Source organism: Perkinsus marinus (assembly GCF_000006405.1).
Source record: "Perkinsus marinus ATCC 50983 genomic scaffold scf_1104296951710, whole genome shotgun sequence".
In the NCBI taxonomy this organism is placed as follows: domain Eukaryota; phylum Perkinsozoa; order Perkinsida; family Perkinsidae; genus Perkinsus; species Perkinsus marinus.
This window is the reverse complement of record NW_003209159.1, coordinates 1-19,719: the sequence shown is the minus strand read 5'-3', so window position 1 is coordinate 19,719 and position 19,719 is coordinate 1. Positions and strand designations below refer to the sequence as shown.

The window sequence follows — 19,719 nt, the reverse complement described above, 5'->3', positions numbered from 1 at the left end:
GCCACAGAAAACGAAACTTACAATACGACAGAGCTATTTGGGTAAATCAGATTTCAAGGGAAATCGTGAATAGTCGCTATCGAAAGCACAGGATGTGTCACAACTTCAAAATATGACAGAAACTGGCCTCGGGTCGAATCGAACCTCGCTGGGCATTTGAACAGGCGTTCTCTGCTGCGCCAACAAATTGTTATCTTACAGTCGGTAGCCCCCGCACACGCGCTGTAGGGTTAGGATAGTTGGTCTGGATTCTCTCATTGCTTTGAGATGCTTCGCTCTACCGCTGTCGAGGATTGAGCTGGGAAGTCATTGGTAGAGACTCTCCAGTAAGGTTGGTTTACCTCACAACCCTGCCCCTCTCACACAGGCTTTCCAGAACTATTACCAACGACTGTACCCTTATCCACCCAATGTTGAACCCCGAAGCATCCATGACTTCTACTCCCTGTAGTTTCTCGCTCTATGTCCGCCACTACTAGTGATACGACTGCTACTCCGATGTTCACGGAGGTTCATGAGCCCACAACCTCAGTCCCGTTCGAGAACAGGGTTGCCTGGACCATTCGTGTCATGGACTACATCACCTTAGCCTTCTACAAGTCAGGCCTGCCTCCTCTGCATCAATGCAGCCATATAACTGTTATTCAGATACCGCATCTTGTGGGCAATACTCATGGCGGTCGTTGCTGTTGTCTTCTCCTATATTACTAACGGGGACGCTCTTGGATGGCTGCAACATAACAGTAACCGTCGCGGCATCTGTTGAACCCTATCGCGTGTTGATAGTGCTCCCATTACCCGGCCCCCTCAGGTGTTATTGCTCTAGTGTTCGCCGGTTTTGTCTTCTCCGTCCAACGTCACTTCTTCTCTCAACGCAACGTCTACTGCATCGACCATTGCGAGTTCTTGCCGCCCGATTCATGGAGGGTCTCTCGTGAACAGATCATTAAAATCTTCTCAACTGATAAAAACTTCACAGCAGACAGCCTCGATTTTATGCGCAGGCTTCTCACTAATTCCGGCACCAGTGACCATACGGCCTTCCCTCCCAACATGGTACGGTTATGGTTAGTTATGTGACTATTCGGAATCCCTACGTATGGCTTAGATTGAATCTCTGAAGGATGGCCGGAGGTGGAGCTCAACCTTGGCCGACTCTCGTTTCGAAGGCGAGACTACTATGAGTGGCGCTCTTCAAGGCCTTATGGACAAGACAGGAATCACCGCGAAAGATATCGATGTGAGTTGCAGTGACAACTTCTTGACATAACCTTGTATTCGGCATGTTGCTTCTGGTTAGATTCTAATCGTCAACTGCTCTATGGTTTCTCCAACTCCGTCCCTTAGTGCCATGCTCGTGCACAAGTTCGGTATGCGCAGCGATGTACTGACGTATAACCTGTCAGGTAGGATTGCTTTCTCAGCTGTTTAGGCCTCTAATAGTACATCGCAGGTATGGGCTGCAGCGCCAATGGTATATCTATCGACTTGGCTCAACGTCTTCTCCAGAACAGGAAGAATCTCAAATGTGTTGTGGTCTCTACTGAGATCACAGCCCAGCAAGTGTACAACGGCAATGAGCGCGGTTTCCTCGTCCAGAACACCCTTTTCCGTTGTGGTGCCACGGCCATCCTCCTCACCAACAAACCGGACACTCGAGCCAAATATAAGTTGCTCAATGTAGTCCGTGCTCAGCAGAGTCGAACAGAAAAGGACTATGGATGTGTGTGGGAGGATCAGGACGAAGAGGGTCACAGAGGAGTCTTTCTTGCTAAGAACATTGTTGATGTCGCTGGCAAGACCATCGCTGTCAACTTCAGACGGATGGGACCGCACATATTGCCTCTTACTGAACTCGTTAGAGTGGTTTTCAACAAGAAGTACATTCCTGATTTCAAGAGGGGTATCAACCATTTCTGCATCCATGCTGGTGGTCGTGGTGTGTTGGACGGTGTTCAGAAGAGCCTCAAGCTTAGCGATCGGGATATCCTCCCCTCCCGTTTGGACCTCTACCACATGGGAAACACCAGCAGCAGCTCTATCTGGTATGAGCTGGGTTTCATAGAGAGATCTGAAAATCTCGAAGCTGGTCACAGAATACTGCAAGTGGCATTCGGGAGTGGTTTCAAATGCAACTCGATGACCTGGTTATGCCTCCGTACTGAGTAGAGGGACGGAAGCCTCGTGACTGTTGTATCATCCAAAGATTACTTTCGCGTGAATCAACCTGCTCAATAGTGCGATGCGTCCTATTCAAATATACGCTATGTATCTCTGGACGAGGCCGTCCCTCTCGCACACACTACTCTGCTGAGTTCTAGTACAGTATCAAGCGTTGTGTTACGAGTTTTAGATAGAGCTTTCGTCCCAAGCAATGATGGATTTTGCTTGATTTCGATTGATTTTGCTTCCATAACGTCGATAGCGCAAGTAATATGCCGTGGGTCGTACATTTGGGAGCCTCAGAATGTAATGAGTTCTCAACATGGGCCTTCTCGAGGCTGTTGCGGGTTCCTTCGAGGCAGATTCCCTCCATAAGGCATCCCCACCGCGAGTTATACATATCTAATACCAAAGGAATGGAGAAAGGAGGGCTCTCCTTAAATAATGTCAAGAGCGGGAGAGCTCTCTGGAGGCACACACACTCCGCTACACCTTTTTTGAGGCCTGCTTCGGTCTTAGATCAATCTCAGAGCGGGGCGGCTATGCCACCACTTGAAGGAGTGTCTCAGTGAGGTCGATTTCTCCGAGCGGGGCGGCTATGCCACCACTTGGAGTGTCTCACTGAAGTCGATTCTCCGAGCGGGGCGGCTATGCCACCACTTGGAGTGTCTCAGTATAGTCGATTTCTCCGAGCGGGGCGGCTATGCCACCACTTAAAGGAGTGTCTCAGTATAGTCGATTTCTCCGAGCGGGGCGGCTATGCCACCACTTGGAGTGTCTCAGTGAAGTCGATTTCTCCGGGCGGGGCGGCTATGCCACCATCTCAAGATGCACCTCGATACAATCAATCTCGCTGTTAGTACAATCACTATCCCTCAAGAGCGGTATCTACTCGCTTACTCAGCCGAGGGCGGCCCAACGTGTGTGTTCTGCCCATGCACACGCGTGCATCTGGGTATGCGTGCACCCGGATGGGCATGCAACGAGGAACACTTCTGCAGTTGTTATCCATGAACTGCCTGCATGTTAACGCAGCTCTGTCTCTGACTGCGTTTTTGAATCGCGCCTACTCTACTCATAACCATAACTCTTGACTCCTGAGCTGTGAATTCGCTGAATCTGACAAATTCATCGCCGTATCGCCTCCGCCAACGATAGTCATTTTCCACCCGCGGAAATATGCCATCCCTCGTCATGGACGCTACTGGAGCATCGAACAATCGTGAATTCCCTGAAGCTGTGGAGCCCACTTCGTCGGTCGCCTTCCAGGATAATGTTTCCTGGAGTATACGCCTGAAGGACTACCTTACGGTAGCCTGCCATAGGTACGGTTTGGAGGCTTTATCGAAGGTTGCTGAGTCCCTCACGCAGGTATCAATTGTTGTCGGCATTCATGATGGCGTTGACGGCGCTTCTGATAGCCTTTATTACCAACGGGAACGCATTCGGATGGCTACAACAGAATAGTAATGGTCGATGTCCTTCCTCCTCCCATAGCATTGCCGCAATTGTCAGGTGCAGTGGCTACTACGATGGCCGTATTCGCGTTCTTCATCCGACGTTCCTTCTTTTCCACCAGGAGCGTCTACTGTATAGATCATTGCGAGTTCAATCCACCTGATGCGTGGAAAGTCTCTCGTGCTGATATCGTTGAGGCTCTCTCCACCGAACCCAACTTCACTCCCGAGAGCCTCGACTTCATTCGGAAGCTCCTAGCTCACTCGGGAACCAGTGATCACACCGCATTTCCCCCGAATTTGGTGAGGGCTCTCAACTATGTACTGGCTGCAGTAATGTCATTCCTGCGAAGGTTAAGAGCCTCAAAACCCGTGAGCCTTGGTCGGCCACTCTGGAGGATTCGCGTGAAGAAGCCGAGACGGCCATGGGTGAGGCCTTACGAGGTTTGATGGATAAGACGGGAATTACGGCAAGGGACGTCGATGTGGGTTCCCCTCATGGTCCCTGACTTCATGGCAATGTATGGTCATGCTCGGCTGCTCAGGTTCTCATCATCAACTGTTCCCTCCTGTCCCCCACACCATCTCTCTGTGCTCTACTAGTCAATAAATTCGGCATGCGCAGTGATATACTAACCTACAATCTCTCCGGTAGGCAAGTTCGACCCACGCTGTTGTTGAAGAATCATTTTTGTATCAGGTATGGGATGCAGTGCCAATGGTGTATCCATTGATCTCGCTCAACGCGTCCTGCAAAATCCCAAGAACATGAATTGTGTGGTTATCTCTACCGAGTCGATCTCTCAAGCTATATACACCGGTAGCGAGCGTAGCTTCCTCGTTCAGAATACACTCTTCCGTTGTGGTGCTACGGCCATCCTCCTCACCAATAAGCCCGACACTCGAGCCAAATACAAGTTACTCGACGTCGTGCGTGCTCAGTTGTCGAAGGGCGATGATGACTATGGCTGCGTATGGGAGGCTGAGGACAAGGATGGCCACAAAGGAGTGTTCCTTGCTAAGAATATTGTTGATGTTGCTGGCAAGACTATGACGGTCAACTTTAGACGACTTATCCCTCGTATTTTGCCCATCCCGGAATTGCTAAAGGTTGCCTTTAACAGGAAGTATATTCCATCTTTCAAGAAAGGTATCAACCATTTTTGCATCCACGCCGGTGGAAGAGCAGTTTTGGAAGGTGTGCAGAAGAATCTAAAGTTGAGTGACCGTGATATTCTCCCATCTAAGTTGTCCCTTTATCATATGGGTAATACCAGTAGCAGCTCCATCTGGTATGAACTAGGTTTTACGGAGCGCTCTGGTGATTTGAAGGCTGGTCACAGAGTCCTTCAAGTCGCGTTTGGCAGTGGGTTCAAGTGTAACTCCATGGTCTGGCTTTGCCTTCGTGTATAGTTCTCAATGAGAACTTCCCATCGTTAGTGCAAAGAGACTTTCCTATCTTGCGCTACTCGTCTCGTACTCCCATGTCAAGGAATGTTTGTCACAATGCTTTTTAGCGAGTTTGAATACGAGTTGTCTCCCGCAATGATCTCTTGAGTTTACCATGTAAGTACAAGTGGACCAACTTCGAGTTGATATGCATACAACGAGATCACCCCATTCATTGCTGAACACTATCAGAGGGCTAGACCAGCTAGAACCAGCGACGTCCACGCAGCCGTCTGACCGTGCTCATTCGAGATTCCACGTTACGGCATCTTCGAAAGTCCTGGTCGACGACAACAGAAGAGGGATCCAGCCGTACTTCTCCAATCGAAATCCTTAGATCTCTCAATGATCAGCGAGTCTCTTGAGATAAGTGAAACAACTCCTAGCCCAGCTCCTCAGTGAGGAGTCCTCACCCTTAGCACGCATGCGCAACAGCGCTTTAGCTAATAATTTTGAACATCCCAACAGCAAGTCTGTGGATATCGTTCGTAAAGGAGGGCGGCCTCATCACGAGCAGAAACTGCCATAATATGTCAACTTATAGTCTATTATACGGAACAAACTTAGCTAGCGCACAAAGGCTGTCCCTCTCCTCTTGTCCAACAGACGCAGTCCAGTGTCTTGACTGTAGTACCATCGCGCATATTATTCCCGTATAGATATATTTCCCCCTTCCTCTACTTCTCCTCATTCGTTATGTCATCTCTTGATGCGGCCACCGCTGGAGCACCAAAGAGTTGTGCTTTCCCTGAAGCTGTAGAGCCCACTTCGTCGGTCCCCTTCCAGGATGAAGTTGCCTGGACTATCCGCCTGAAGGACTACGTTACGGTAGCCTGCCATAGGTACGGCTTGGGGGGGCTTTACCGAACTCGTTCGAGTCCCTCACGCAGGTATCAGTTGTTGTCGGCATTCATGATGGCGTTGATGGCGCTTCTGATAGCCTTCATTATCCACGGGGACGCATTCGGATGGCTACAACAGAATAGTAATGGTCGATGTCCGTCCTCCTCCCATAGCATTGCCGCAATTGTCAGGTGCAGTGGCTACTACGATGGCCGTATTCGCGTTCTTCATCCGACGTTCCTTCTTTTCCACCAGGAGCGTCTACTGTATAGATCATTGCGAGTTCAATCCACCTGATGAGTGGAAAGTCTCTCGTGCTGAGATCATCAAGATCCTCTCAACTGATAAGAATCTGTCCCCAGAGAGTCTCGCCTTCATGAAAAGGCTTCTTAGCAAGTCGGGGACCAGCGACAAAACGGCGTTCCCGCCGAACCTCGTAAGAGACTGTTATAGCAGGATTCTGGATTATCTACGAGTTTCGCATCAGATTAAAAGCCTCAAGACCGGCGAGCGCTGGTCGGCCACTCTGGAGGATTCGCGTGAAGAAGCCGAGACGGCCATGGGTGAGGCCTTACGAGGTTTGATGGATAAGACGGGAATTACGGCAAGGGACATCGATGTGGGTTCCTCTCATGGCCCCTGACTTCGTGGCAATGTATGGTTATGCCCTGCTGCTCAGGTTCTCATCATCAACTGTTCCCTCCTGTCCCCCACACCATCTCTCTGTGCTCTACTAGTCAGTAAATTCGGCATGCGCAGTGATATACTCACCTACAATCTCTCTGGTAGGCAAGTTAGACCCACGCTGTTGTTGAAGAATAATTTTCGTATCAGGTATGGGATGCAGTGCCAATGGTGTATCCATTGATCTCGCTCAACGCGTCCTGCAAAATCCCAAGAACATGAATTGTGTGGTTATCTCTACCGAGTCGATCTCTCAAGCTATATACACCGGTAACGAGCGTAGCTTCCTCGTTCAGAATACACTCTTCCGTTGTGGTGCTACGGCCATCCTCCTCACCAATAAGCCCGACACTCGAGCCAAATATATGTTACTCGACGTCGTGCGTGCTCAGTTGTCGAAGGGCGATGATGACTATGGCTGTGTATGGGAGGCTGAGGACAAGGATGGTCACAAAGGAGTGTTCCTTGCTAAGAATATTGTTGATGTTGCTGGCAAGACTATGACGGTCAACTTCAGACGACTGATCCCTCGTATTTTGCCCATCCCGGAATTGCTAAAGGTTGCCTTTAACAGGAAGTATATTCCATCTTTCAAGAAAGGTATCAACCATTTTTGCATTCACGCCGGTGGAAGAGCAGTTTTGGAAGGTGTGCAGAAGAATCTAAAGTTGAGTGACCGTGATATTCTCCCATCTAAGTTGTCCCTTTATCATATGGGTAATACCAGTAGCAGCTCCATCTGGTATGAACTAGGTTTTACGGAGCGCTCTGGTGATTTGAAGGCTGGTCACAGAGTCCTTCAAGTCGCGTTTGGCAGTGGGTTCAAGTGTAACTCCATGGTTTGGCTGTGTCTTCGTAACTAGATTGTGTACGAAGGCCTTTTGACATCTCTATACTCCGCATGCTTCCTTCTGGGATGCTTACGCGTTTGTCACCATCAACATTGTGAATAACTAACACTCATTGACTCGATCTTTCCCACCTCAAATGTGTTTGAATTCTCAATTACGGTATAAAGTATCAATGCGCTTCAGAAATCACCACAGTCTTCTCACAGGAATTTAGTGATGGTTATGGAGTAATCGAGTGTAGTAACAAGACCTGAGCCACCCGTGCGGAGACAACCACACAAAAGAAACTCGAGAGCAGTGTGGGAAAATATGCATATGGTCAACTACATGTTGGTGGTATCCACGATTCAATCATTCGGCTGGGACAGCTTGTAGACCGAAATTCGGAGGATTAGTCTGAGCGGGTCTCAACCCTGTGATTCAGCGGCCCAATGTGCTTGGCGACCTAGGCCATCATCAAAGGAGAGTATTTGCTGTCTGTGGTATTGTCGTGCTGATGAATGATCGTTTCTGTTCAATAATCTTGTTCTTTCATCGAGTTACGGATGCGCATGGATAAAAACGGGTGCACTTCGCAGTCGGACGACTGGTGGAAAAATGACTATCCTCCGCAACATGAAGATCGTGCACTTTAATCTACACGCGTGTGGATCCCGGCCGCCTATCGAATCAGCATTAGCCCCGTCGGCTCCCTCAGCAATGTAAGGAGCAGAATAATAACGCATCGAACAGCCCATCCTACTAAGAACAATAAGCAGTGAGCTGAGGGAAAGGAACGTATGGTAACAGCAGTGGAAATGAGAGCAGCTATCGACGACGACGGCCTCTGGTCACAGTCTGGAAACCATCCTCGTCCACCTCGGGCTCCTTCTTAGACTCCTGCCGGTCTAATATTCAAGCTGGTCACCACATAAGACTACAACAATGGCATTACCTTGCTCAGGACCCTCCTCCTGTTCCTCATCACCATCCCCTTCGGAAGATTCCTCCTGGCCCTCTTCGGCACACTGCTCCAAAACCTGAGCCCACAGGTATCGTGACAGCAACTCCTATGAGATGGACCCACCTTGGATTGATCACGATTTTGTGTAGCGTTGACGACCTCCCGAGCAACACTGAGGTCCCCTCGACTACAAGATTCCCATAGTCGAATGAGCATGTATGCAACGTCCTCATCGGAGCCGTCCTCTAGTACCTGACCGTCACACTACATCATAACAGATGCTAGTTGATAACCCATAATAGCATTACACCATCAACCTGCGATACACCTATAGCCTACAGAGAGTCGTAACAACATTGCCGATTTCCAGCACTCATGACAGCCTACGTCGCATCCATATGTTGAGAAACTACGGAGCTCGTCCCGAGACGATTAAAGCGATGAAGAAAAGACCCCGAGTGCCTCGAATATGACAAGAACCCCGGTCACCCGACATTACCATCTGGAAGTTGTTGGCGATCATCTCGAAAAGTTTATCAGCCAACTTGAGGACTTGGTCGTTGTTCTCACTAGACAGCTTAGCCCCACCTGCCCGCAGATCGGCTACGACCGTGTCTGCGATACTCTCGATACGTTGCGAGGCCTCCCTGAGCAGTCCTCAGCTCAACAGTAGTACCCTTCGCGAGTGGTCACCTCGGGTTACAGTCACAGTTCTCCTTGACGAGAGTGAGAGCAGTCCAGCTGGTGAAGACGTGATGGACGGCCTCCAAGAAGGCCTGTTCACACTCTGTTGAGGAAGGCATGATGGGAGATCTATGCTGCTGTCAAGGCCCCTCACTACTACAATACACAACAACAAGAAGGGGACTGCAGAAACAGAACAGCACCACATGCCTTTCATACCACCTCGTCGATGACGTTGGTACGAGGTAGACTGCTCACCTTACGACGATACTGTCGATGTCGTTGAACCTACCGCACGCCACGAAATTCCTCCAAGCCCTTCTAATGGATCCGAAGTCTCACTCTCCTCAATTCCTCCAGTTCTAGGTCATCAATCAAAGCGTGGCACAGCTCATAGGTGGCGAACAACAGGCCGCTCGCTAGAGCCACCTACAGAGTTCAATGAGGCCCTTGCAACCCAAATAGTACCACCCTTGCCGTCCTCGGGACTATGCCCAGAGTGAATCCACGCCATCCATATTGTCCATATAACGCCTTGGCACATGTCAACGTATTGTGTATCCTACATGGGCCAACCTGTATAAAGTATCCTCCATATCGGCTACCTGTATATTCGATAATTGTTCCGAGAAGTAGCGCGTTGATGAGCCTGCAACTGAGTCTTGATAACATCAAAGGGATGCGTCAGGCCAGCAGCCACCGCCCCACAGACAGCGGCATTGAGGAAAGAGTAACTCCATACTCGTCCATACATACCGGCGCTGCCCTCAGTAGCCTCCTAAACCATAGACAGCTCAGCTTATTAGACTGTCTCCTTCCAGTACTGCATTCGCAAAGCGTTCAGCTAGCTCGAGTTTTTCCCTTTTGGTCCCCCATTTGGCCGTACCACGACGCTCCACATGGACAGGCAGCAGAAGCTCCTTCCCTCGCTCGTAGCTCGACCAGAATATAGCTGCGAATGGCACATCCCTGAATGGGTGTTGGTCGTACTGGGATTAGCAGACAGACAGCTAACCTCATGAGGGTGGCTAGAAGTCCCCGCCAATAGCTGACAAATGTATCCTCATAGAAAACAGTAGCGAATGCGTTGAAGTATCCTGGAGTGCCGTGACCAGCCCAGGCCTGTACTCTTGTTCGGAGGAATTCCACTAACACCGGCGCCTCATCAACACCCCTATGGCTTCAGTACTACATGGTTGGGAGAATAGAACGACCCACATGCTGGCCTTAGCAGCTGCCCACTCTATCGGGTACCGTTTTCGGCGATAATGCTCGTACAAGGACAAGAAGGCCTTGACAGGAGTAATGCAGCGCTCTACAAGGCTGCCTCGTTATTACCAGATTAGATGGTACAGCTATTGTAAGGCTCGGGATCACACCCGTCCATAGGCCTTTAGTACCCAGGATATTCTTAACGTGCCGTCCAGCATCCATAGCGGTGTATTGTAAGCGTCTGTTATTGAAGTCTGGTGATCCCTGTGAGGAAACGCGCTAATGTGGTACAAAGCTCCCCTTCCCCGTAGTAGAACCTGTATCATATTTTTGACAACATCCAAAGGGGTGAGTAGACCAACGGTGGCCACGGAGCCGAGACTGGCCGTATAGAGACCGGCTGACCGGTTCAGATTGGTTATCCCGAGATAGTAGGGTAGCTGGTCCATATGGAAGGCAAGCGAAGATGCGACAACAAGAGGAGTGCGTACAGGTGTCTGGGGTACTAGAGGAGCCTTGAAGTGAAGGTTTTACTATGCTCAAGAATATGATAACCACTGTGGCACTAATTCGCAATTCATGGATACTGCGGACTTCCAGTGTTTTTTCATGAATCGCATGCACACCCGGTAGCAGTTTTTCCTCGGAAATACGGAGGCGCAACCCAGATGAGCTCCTGCCATAAGAGTCGTCGATGAGTCGATGCAAATCGTGGAGGGCGGTCATATTCTGGCATTCATTTCCTTCGAACCTCCACATGAGGGAAAAACATCCCTCACTGGGGATCGAACCTGCGACAATCCAAACTTAGCCGGAAATGCTATAGCGGAGCGAAGCTGCGCAGTATCGTTAGCGCACGCCGAATATCTAACCGTTCTTTTAGCTGCAACACCTGTCAAAGAATACATGTCTTGCTCGCTCTAGATTTTTTACTCCGTGCTACCAGATCCTTGCTCGAACGTACCCAGCGACAACAACTGTGCTCCGAATAATAAAGGTTTCCGACACTGCTGCCCAAAGGCAGTCTCGGGCCTTATGGAGAAAGCATCAGGCTGATCGCTACACTAACATCTCTAAGGTTGGGAAAGGTGCAAATGAAATGATCAGCAGTGCTCCGGGGAAGTGGGTTTCCTGATAGCGATTGTGAGGGAGCTGATTTTGATGACATCCGAGGTTTGGCATACGTAAAAACATGGAAATTCCCAACCGCGGAATTTATTCTCCTAAAGGCATGGAGTTGGAAGCTCCAATAAGCACCCAACGGAATTGGAAGTGCTATGACGATTCGAAATTCATTGGCACGAAGTTGAACTTCATATGGGAATAGAACTCGAATTAGACTGATTAGAATATTCCACGGCGGAAGTGACAGCTCAGAACGTGAACATGATCTCCCCGTTTCGGACTCACATCCCCCACTTCCTGCACTCCGATAAGGTAGATGGCTCCAAGAGCGAACTAGATGTTCAGAGGTGCAATATATAACGCAGAACATTCGACAGTATGGCCGCGATCTCCAACTAAATGTCAACGACCCAGGCAACTATGAACGATTCGGGAGTTGTATGCGGTAACGACTGCGCTTTCCCTACTTTAACCCACTTCGTATCTTCCCTACAATTAGCAGCAATCATCTGGTAACACCAATTCGTTACCTATCAGTTATTATGACGCCAGGTTCTGCGCCGTATCTGGGAGTACTGTTCTTCTCATCATCCGCAAGCGATTATTCACACAGGGCATTGGATTCGTAAATGGCAAGATAGTCGCTCTGAATAACACAGCTCTTGCGAGCACCAAGTGAGGCAAATTCGATGGCACATGATTGTTGATGCATACCGGTACGGATGCATGTTTGCCTTTCTCAGCTAAGCTCGGGAGTTCCTTCACCAATTAGATGAGTTTACATGCGAACTCGGAAAGATGGGTACAGAAACAAAGAGAGAACTTCCTTTAGAATTTCCTCAGAATTCTCATATTGACACCAACACATGTAGTTGACGGTAGCCCAACTCCAGAATTCCCTCACTACATTACGAAAACTTGCACTCGATATACGGGACGAATACCAACAAGAGTTTCCTGAGGATTTCTTCAGTGTCATCAACACGCGAAGCTTCCCATGTTCATATCTCTCTCACTAATTTATACAGAGTCGACGCTACAGATCACGCGCAATCACCTTCCAGATACAATGGTCTGCTCATCGTCCTTTGTTCCCTCTATTGTATCCTCTACGTTATGAGGGTTCAAAATGAAGCTGCCTACGCCTATGAATATCACCTGGAGCTACTGGTCTGCATTGTCATAGCCTTCTTCTCGCTACTACAACTAGTGAGTAACCGTATGGAACAGTATCTGGCCTCCTCAGCTGAGCTCAGGAGTTTCCTCACTAATTGTATAAGCTCACAAGTGAATTAGGGTAGAAGTGTACTGGTAACCCAACAGTTACGATATCTGATGATTAGAGGGAGTAGGGAAAACTTTATTAGCAGTGTAGAGCAACAAACACGAGTTTCCAGAATTCCATAAAAATCTTCATATAGCCATGAACACGTGTAGTTGACTATGTGAATATTCTGCATACCCGTTGATATGACATGGTATGGAATGGCCGTTGATAATGTAGTCTCAGGCAGCGGCAACCATCACAGGTCTGGAAGCGGCTATATATGTGTGGTTCTCTGCCCTTATAGTCGATATTCTGATAGTATCATCGCCTATGGCTCTCTCCAGCATCGAAGTGAGGTACCCTCAACCTCCTCAATTCGTACTGAATGATCAGATCCCTGTTCTGGATGATGAGCGATCGTCTCCTGGAGTGGTTGAGTTCCGATTCAAAAAGAGTTGGTTTTCTCTCTGCTTTCTAGCATCTATACGGTCAGTCAACTCCTCCTAACATACACTCCAATTGAACATGGTCCCTGATGCACCTGGGAGGTGATTTCATGCGCTCCTTCTTCCAGGATTGCTCTACTGTGGAGGAAGCGACAGGAACTGGTCGCAGCGTCTGAAGGTTTGGATAACCTTCGCTCTCAAGTAGAGTTTACATCCTCGACCCGAAACGCTAGGCGATCCGCTTGGCAGGTCTTCAGTATCGTCATCTCCTGTTTCGCTGTACTCTTTTGCTTCACTTGCCTTATCCATATCGCGGAAGCTATGGGCGTCGAGAGATCAGCATTGTCGGCTCGCGAAGAGGCTTACAGGAGGGGCCTTGATCCCAATAATCTCACACCAGATGAGCTAGCGGTACCTCCTGAATATTTAGCGCATCCTTTTTCGAGTCTTCAAAACTGGGTCCTTGAGTAGCTGTTCATCGATCCAGTCACCAACTTTCGATCCGCATCACTGACCACATCTTGCTGAATCGATTATGGATCCTCCCTCAGGAGCTTGGTTCGGGCTCTCTGTTTTGGGGTATCAGCTCTTTAGAAGAGTAAGGCGACTCGACTACCTTTCCTTGAGCTTTTCCGTTGCCTCTCAGCTACCCAGCGTATGATAAGTGGGGAGTTCTTACAGCGGTCTATTTTGCTTGCGTTACGGTATCCACTGTTGGTTACGGCGATATATCACCTGAAACGGTACTCGGCCGTGTATTTACTCTTCTATGGGTCTTAAGTGGAATCATAGGCTTTTCAATCGCCACCCATCATCTAGCACAAGTAGAGCTTCTGCGACAAGGGGGACTAGTGCACGTTGGGTCAGGTTTATATGATGAACAAACGGGGCGGCGGTAGCTATCGAGGGACGGGTAGCGGACATATAGTCATCACAGGCAAGGGAAATGCATTATCATTGCATTTTGATGTCACTGCAGGAAACCCGTCAGCAGAGAATCTAAAAGCAGTCCTCTTAGAAATATTCCATCCAGATCATTGCGTCAGTGTTGAGGCCGAAACAGCGACCGAGTGAACTGCTCCCATGCATTTTCCTGTATACTGCCTTACCACCCATCAGATCAGCATTGCCCGAGTCGAGCAACATTTCGTCGTCTGGTATCGTTGAGCGGCTATCCAAATGGTTTCCGTCAGCTGCTGGTGAATGGGCGACCGGGACCCCTGATGTTGTGAGTTGCCTAACGTCAAGGTTCTTTTCGCCGTCCGTGGACCATTCGATGGAATGGAGAAGGAAGAGAAGTCATCTCCCTTCTCCATTCCATCGTCCTCCTAGAGGACAATAACAATGCTATTGACCTCAAGTCCCCCCCCGCTAGAGCAGCGAACCGTTCGAGGTTGAAAGTGTTTTTATGAACAAAGTCGTCTTTATCCGCGACAATATGAGTGTTGCCGGAACATTTAATTTCAATATTTTTATATTTCTGGCAATCGAAAAGTCTATAAATGAATATCAGCATCAAGGTGGAGGTTGATTCCATGCTATTGCGTCCTTACTTCTGTTACTTTGGTGTCCACTAGCGCCTGAGGATCAGGTACTCCTTCTACCCGATAGAAGTCTGGCTGAGCCTGCCATGCGCTCCTGGTTGAAAGAGAAACGCCAGCAAGATATCGCAAGCAAGGTGAGTGTGGTAGCCTCTTGATCTGGTCTAACTGATCCCATCTGGGCGTTGGGGTCTCAAGGTGTGGGTGTTGAAGGGGTCGGTCTTTTCGGCTGTCGATATGAGGCAAAGATGTATAGCCGATAGAGCGAAAGCGTTTTTGATACTCCCGCCGGAGTTGATGGAGATCAGCGCTGGTGAGGCGATACGGGAGGACACAGAAAATGTGGTAGGCATGAAAAACATGGTGGAGATAGTATAGGCTTAAATTCATCACAGGTTCGTTGTGTGGCTGTGAGGCGGCATGCATGGCAAAGCCATATCGTCGTAATGCTGCTTCTCAGTGAGCACAAGGAGCTCATTACTGCTGCAGTATTGCCGTCTGAGCGCATCGACGCAGTGAGTGTATTCAAAATCGGCAATTCAATCGATGGAGATGATTCCACCGTAGATATGTCTGGATACCCTCCAACTCGGTATCATAGCAAAGAATTGCCAGATACCAGGCTTCATGACAATCGTATCGAATCTCTGCAAAACGTTCGGAGAAGACGACCTCCTCCTTGATGACTGCGTGGACGAGTTCGGCAATGCGAGACCCCCAATCAATTGGCAGGTAGAAGCAGCAGCAGCAGAATCACCCCTGTTTGAAACGAGTTGTTGTGAAGGCCGAATATGATAGAGGCCTGAGTATGGAACTATATGAGGTCCTCCTGTCGCCCGTTTACACCCGGAAGACCTTCATTCAAGTAGCTGACGACATTTACAACAGAAACGACAAAGGCTCAGTGCGCCGCGCACAATCGCTTCCCCGTCCCTCACGTGAGCCTCATTAGGTCATCCTTCTAGGCTTGGTCGAGTTTGAGGAATCAGACGGGCGATCCGGCCGGCGGCTCGTCTTGAATCCGCATTATACTCACCGAATTAATCCCGAGAAAATCGTTTATGGAGTCTTCATAGCCCCGAGCATCAACGCAATTCAGCAGTTGCAGCCAGTTCGATCGGCACTGCCGGGAGCCAAGTAACTGCCGTCCACCAACAACTGGTCAGCTTTTCCGAGTCAGCCTACTGACTCCGGCGGACCACATCCCTGATGATTATGATGATATAGAAGGAGGGAAAATGTTTGAGTACGCCCAGACGCTGCTGATTTTCTTATCACCGACCTGTTCATACAATTATCGTCAGACGATTGGACCCGCCACAGGAGGGCGTTGATATCAACGAAGACGATCTGAGGGAGGCCGCACCTACAGCTCGAATGTGCAGTTCTGAGCTCACTAGCGGAATCCCTGTATGGGACTCACAACTTGCGGAGAAGGTGGCATCGATGATCATCACTCAAATAGTTGAGATTGATTCCGTCACCGATTCATGAACTGGCCGGCATAACATCATCAGGGTGGCGTTTAGGAATGTTCACTACCTCGTCACTTCGCCGTCCGTCGACTTCACGTCATGTTTCTATATATTTCCGCATCTCGATAAGGTACGTTTCAAGGAATACTTGGTGAGAGTCGAAGGAGCTAAGCGCGGCGCATTCGAGGCGGCATTGAATATGGTTCGAGCGAGAAAGATGACTATTGAAGATGCAGCAACTTTGTGCGAAGTGCCACATGATGAACTCCGACAAGTGAGTCCTAGATTGCTTTATCGCCTTGCATAAAAGACGATGTCATCGACATCATGTTGATCTTTATGAGCCCACGTATGGACAGACAGCCACACAGACATTGTCCATAGACCATGACCATACGTAATGGCCTTTAATCAGATGTACTCGGAAGAATTAGCAGACCATCGTGAGAGAGTCTTGGCTGAGCTCCATGCAACGAAACCGGTTTATGATGGCGACGATGGAGTTGAAGTACTTCGTGATGTGTGTTTTACTATCTATGAAAGCTGTCTCCTTTAGGGCGTAGGATATCCCTTCCTGCCGCCTCCGAACGAGCTACTCGTCGAAGGAGGGCACATAGTATTCCTATCAGTTGCAGGAACTGGTGACTCCGGAAAGAGCTTCAGTATGCCGCTGGGTATCTCGAAGTTTGTTGAGCCTCTGAGGTCGCGATACATCAAGCAACCGCGGCCTATAGTGGTTGTTGCGTCAACTCTGCCGAAGGACTGGCATGAGGTAGGTAGGCCCTTTACAGTGACATTCTTACTGACCGATCAATCGCTCATCAATTGCTTATCAGGCAGATAGTATGCCAGTGCATTGCTCATGAGCCTTCACCACATGTTAGGTCAGGAATATTATGGATGTATATTTCGTACAAGGGAATCCAGTGTCACCATTCGACTTGAGCAGAGCAGGTGTACTCTCCGCATGGGCTATCGTCATTCATCAAGTGGGGGATGCAGTCAGACCTCTGGCGTCCAGCTGCTCCTCTTCAAGCAGGTACCGGATAATAGTCATGGCGATGTTGAAGGAAGGGACACTGCGCTATTGGATGCGGATGGAGAGGGAGCTGGGTACGTCATTGTGTTTCGAGCTAATCGACTCGACGAGCCATCGACCCGAACGAGTCGGAGTCGTCCGTGAGTAGCTCATGTACGAGTCGTTGAGCCATGGATGACGGTGACTACAGTCGATTGGACTGAGTCAAATCGACTGGTGTCCAATAGACGTCTCAATACCATAGAGTTAATAGTGGGTCTCGGATGTTCCATCGAGCTCTCTCAGCTCCTCCGACGGCGGATTGATGGGAGACGATGGTATGACAGATCCAGTGAGTGCATCATCACGAAGACTCGTTTGTAACCTCGGGGAGCTCATTCCTCAGGGAGGGGACATGGTTGACGCTGATGCTATATTCGTCGTCAAGCTTCTCGAGTCCCTGCTAGACCGTACGGCTTCGTATAACCCAGAAAGGTGGATTAATTCTGAAGCGAGTGCAGGAATGATGTTTGAAAGGCCACGTCCAATGATATTTGTGGAATTGGTCAGAGGCGAGAACGCGAAATTCATTCCGCTCAACCCTACTCTAGCACCTGCTAGATCGGGAGACTCCCGAGGCGACAATTATCAGCTCGGCATAGAGGTAGGGCCAGCTCCATTAGAACTGCTCTAGTAGTGAGTAGTGTCTCCCTCAGGTTTATCGCAGCCCGCGATACATGTCTGGAAAGATGTTCCTCAACTCTGTGTTTTCCAGTCTTAGTGTGAATATCGTCTACAATTCCTCCTTATTGACGCTCATTGAGGAGCTCATCAAGGCCCCGTCCCTGGCTGTGAGAATACCACCAGAATGGGCTGGGCGACCTTTCCATGTGCTCTATTCGTGAGAGGATCTTTCAGGATCATCATTCACTTCAGAGCTCACTTCTCCCTTGCCTAGATTCCTACTGCATCGACATAACCTAACGGCTATAGCATTGAAGAGAATTACGCCGAAAAGGAGGCTGGAAACTGGGAGGATGTCTGCAATTGAGAGACAGCCACGTCCGTTTCCTGCTGTGTTCGGCCGTTACTTTCTTCGAGATCCAAAACTGAGTTCGTCGTTCAGAGCGTCGCAGGAGCCAAGCGTGGATCGACACTGAGTACGACGATGATCTAATTCTAGAGGTGAGCCGGCCTCTGCATGACTGTCATGCCATGACAGTGATACGCGTCACTCCAGATGGACAAACTGGGTGAATCGAGTTTCTTCGAGGAATTTGCGATGAGATTCAGACGGTAGGTGCCCTGGCGAATCCTGGGGATTCATATACCGTCAAGTTTGAATTGACGCAAAGCGATATTCCGAATATAATATTCGGCGCAGAGCAATTGCTCTGAGTTCATCAGCGATGTGATAATCGCGATCGATTGCTGCCGCTATAGCGGAGCTGCTGTATAACACTACTAGGTCGCATATTTTGTAAATAAATCCATCCCGGAACCATCAGTTTGGCACCCTCGAGGTGGAATGATGAGGACTATTGGTGGCATAGATCACCAATTGTCACTTGCCGACGCGTATGATTTGATCATACAATAGTCATAATGATTATTGTGTTGCTCAGTTTGATGGGTGAACTAGTGGAGACCAGGAGACAGCGGAAGCCTGAGTCGGCTCCGGACGAGTTCATCGTCACCGCACCCTACGCTGATGTCATCCTGAGTGTGAGATACTATCTCAGAGATAGCATCTGTTTTCGGCGAAGACGATCTGCTCTTCTTTTTAATAGGTACAGGACAGAGTTATCTGCCTCGTTGGACAACATGGATCAGGAAACTGCCTCGGCAATCGAATGGAATAAATGCGCTGGGATCTCGCTTGACCGAACTGCAAACGCCAAACGATTGGTGGAGAGTTTTTTCCTGTCAAGACTGGACAACGAACTCTCATTTCTCATGTTCATGCATGTGTCTCGGTCCACTTGGAAGTTTTGCGTTGGTAGTTCACGAGGAGGCGCCGATATAGTTCGCCATCGAAATCTGGGGGCGCCACGCAAATCCAGTGCGTTGAACTGAGTTCCCCTACTTCTGGGTTTCTCTTTTCCCTTTCAAGGTTGGAGATTATTCTCTCTGCTAATCAACAGCCCTGGACCCCCCAGAGTCCAACGGGAGATTGATGTACTGAGATGAGCCCCGTGGACGGCGGCCCTATGACGCCCCTCTCGTGGTGGGGCCTCCGTCAACTCCATACGAAAGAATTTCCACTTCGAGGAATATCCAGATTTACTGCCACGTACATTATAAGAGAAATATTAACAAGAATATGAATACTCACGTCAAGGCCGCATATGCAGCTGAAAAGTCTTAGCCTAAAGTTCTTAGCTGACAAGCAGGAGAAGAGTTTCAGAACGGCACTGCCGTAATATTTATGCTTAGAACATAATAACGAAACGAAACTTCGAAATGCATGCAAGCTCATGATTACTGGTGGGGATCATCCCAATGTGACATCGTAGTATATCTGCCATCTGACACTTCATTACTTGTTATCACGGTGCCAT

General features: G+C 49.1%; 5 protein-coding genes across 5 annotated transcripts; 3 read left to right on the top strand and 2 right to left on the bottom strand.

The window, feature by feature from the left end:
• Positions 1–462: 462 nt before the first annotated feature.
• Positions 463–2,169, top strand: Pmar_PMAR013423 (conserved hypothetical protein; the record flags this gene model as incomplete). The annotated part of the gene is made up of 6 exons (XM_002777461.1): positions 463–599; positions 649–743; positions 812–1,056; positions 1,109–1,240; positions 1,301–1,406; positions 1,454–2,169. 6 exons carry the CDS (start codon positions 463–465, stop codon positions 2,167–2,169), a joined length of 1,431 nt encoding a protein of 476 aa, XP_002777507.1.
• Positions 2,170–3,357: 1,188 nt separating this feature from the next.
• Positions 3,358–5,162, top strand: Pmar_PMAR013421 (conserved hypothetical protein; the record flags this gene model as incomplete). Its single annotated transcript, XM_002777460.1, has 6 exons — positions 3,358–3,488; positions 3,535–3,629; positions 3,679–3,923; positions 3,974–4,105; positions 4,166–4,271; positions 4,321–5,162. 6 exons carry the CDS (start codon positions 3,358–3,360, stop codon positions 5,031–5,033), a joined length of 1,422 nt encoding a protein of 473 aa, XP_002777506.1. The 3' UTR covers positions 5,034–5,162.
• Positions 5,163–5,765: 603 nt separating this feature from the next.
• Pmar_PMAR013420 (conserved hypothetical protein) lies at positions 5,766–6,697 on the top strand (the record flags this gene model as incomplete). The annotated part of the gene is made up of 5 exons (XM_002777459.1): positions 5,766–5,911; positions 5,960–6,054; positions 6,104–6,348; positions 6,415–6,531; positions 6,592–6,697. Coding segments are annotated over 5 exons (709 nt in total), but the record flags the coding sequence as incomplete, so codon positions are not given.
• A 1,514-nt stretch (positions 6,698–8,211) lies between these two features.
• Pmar_PMAR013419 (Pre-rRNA-processing protein TSR2, putative) lies at positions 8,212–9,213 on the bottom strand. The gene is made up of 5 exons (XM_002777458.1): positions 9,084–9,213; positions 8,890–9,037; positions 8,514–8,642; positions 8,382–8,466; positions 8,212–8,334 (listed from the first exon to the last, which is right to left on the bottom strand). The coding sequence occupies exons 1-5, from the start codon at positions 9,191–9,193 to the stop codon at positions 8,255–8,257; spliced, it is 552 nt and encodes a 183-aa protein (XP_002777504.1). The 5' UTR covers positions 9,194–9,213; the 3' UTR covers positions 8,212–8,254.
• Positions 9,214–9,287: 74 nt separating this feature from the next.
• Pmar_PMAR013418 (conserved hypothetical protein) lies at positions 9,288–10,735 on the bottom strand (the record flags this gene model as incomplete). Its single annotated transcript, XM_002777457.1, has 9 exons — positions 9,288–9,362; positions 9,417–9,503; positions 9,546–9,636; positions 9,680–9,852; positions 9,899–10,043; positions 10,090–10,222; positions 10,267–10,389; positions 10,454–10,565; positions 10,604–10,735. The coding sequence occupies 9 exons, from the start codon at positions 10,733–10,735 to the stop codon at positions 9,288–9,290; spliced, it is 1,071 nt and encodes a 356-aa protein (XP_002777503.1).
• Between the last annotated feature and the right edge of the window lie 8,984 nt (positions 10,736–19,719).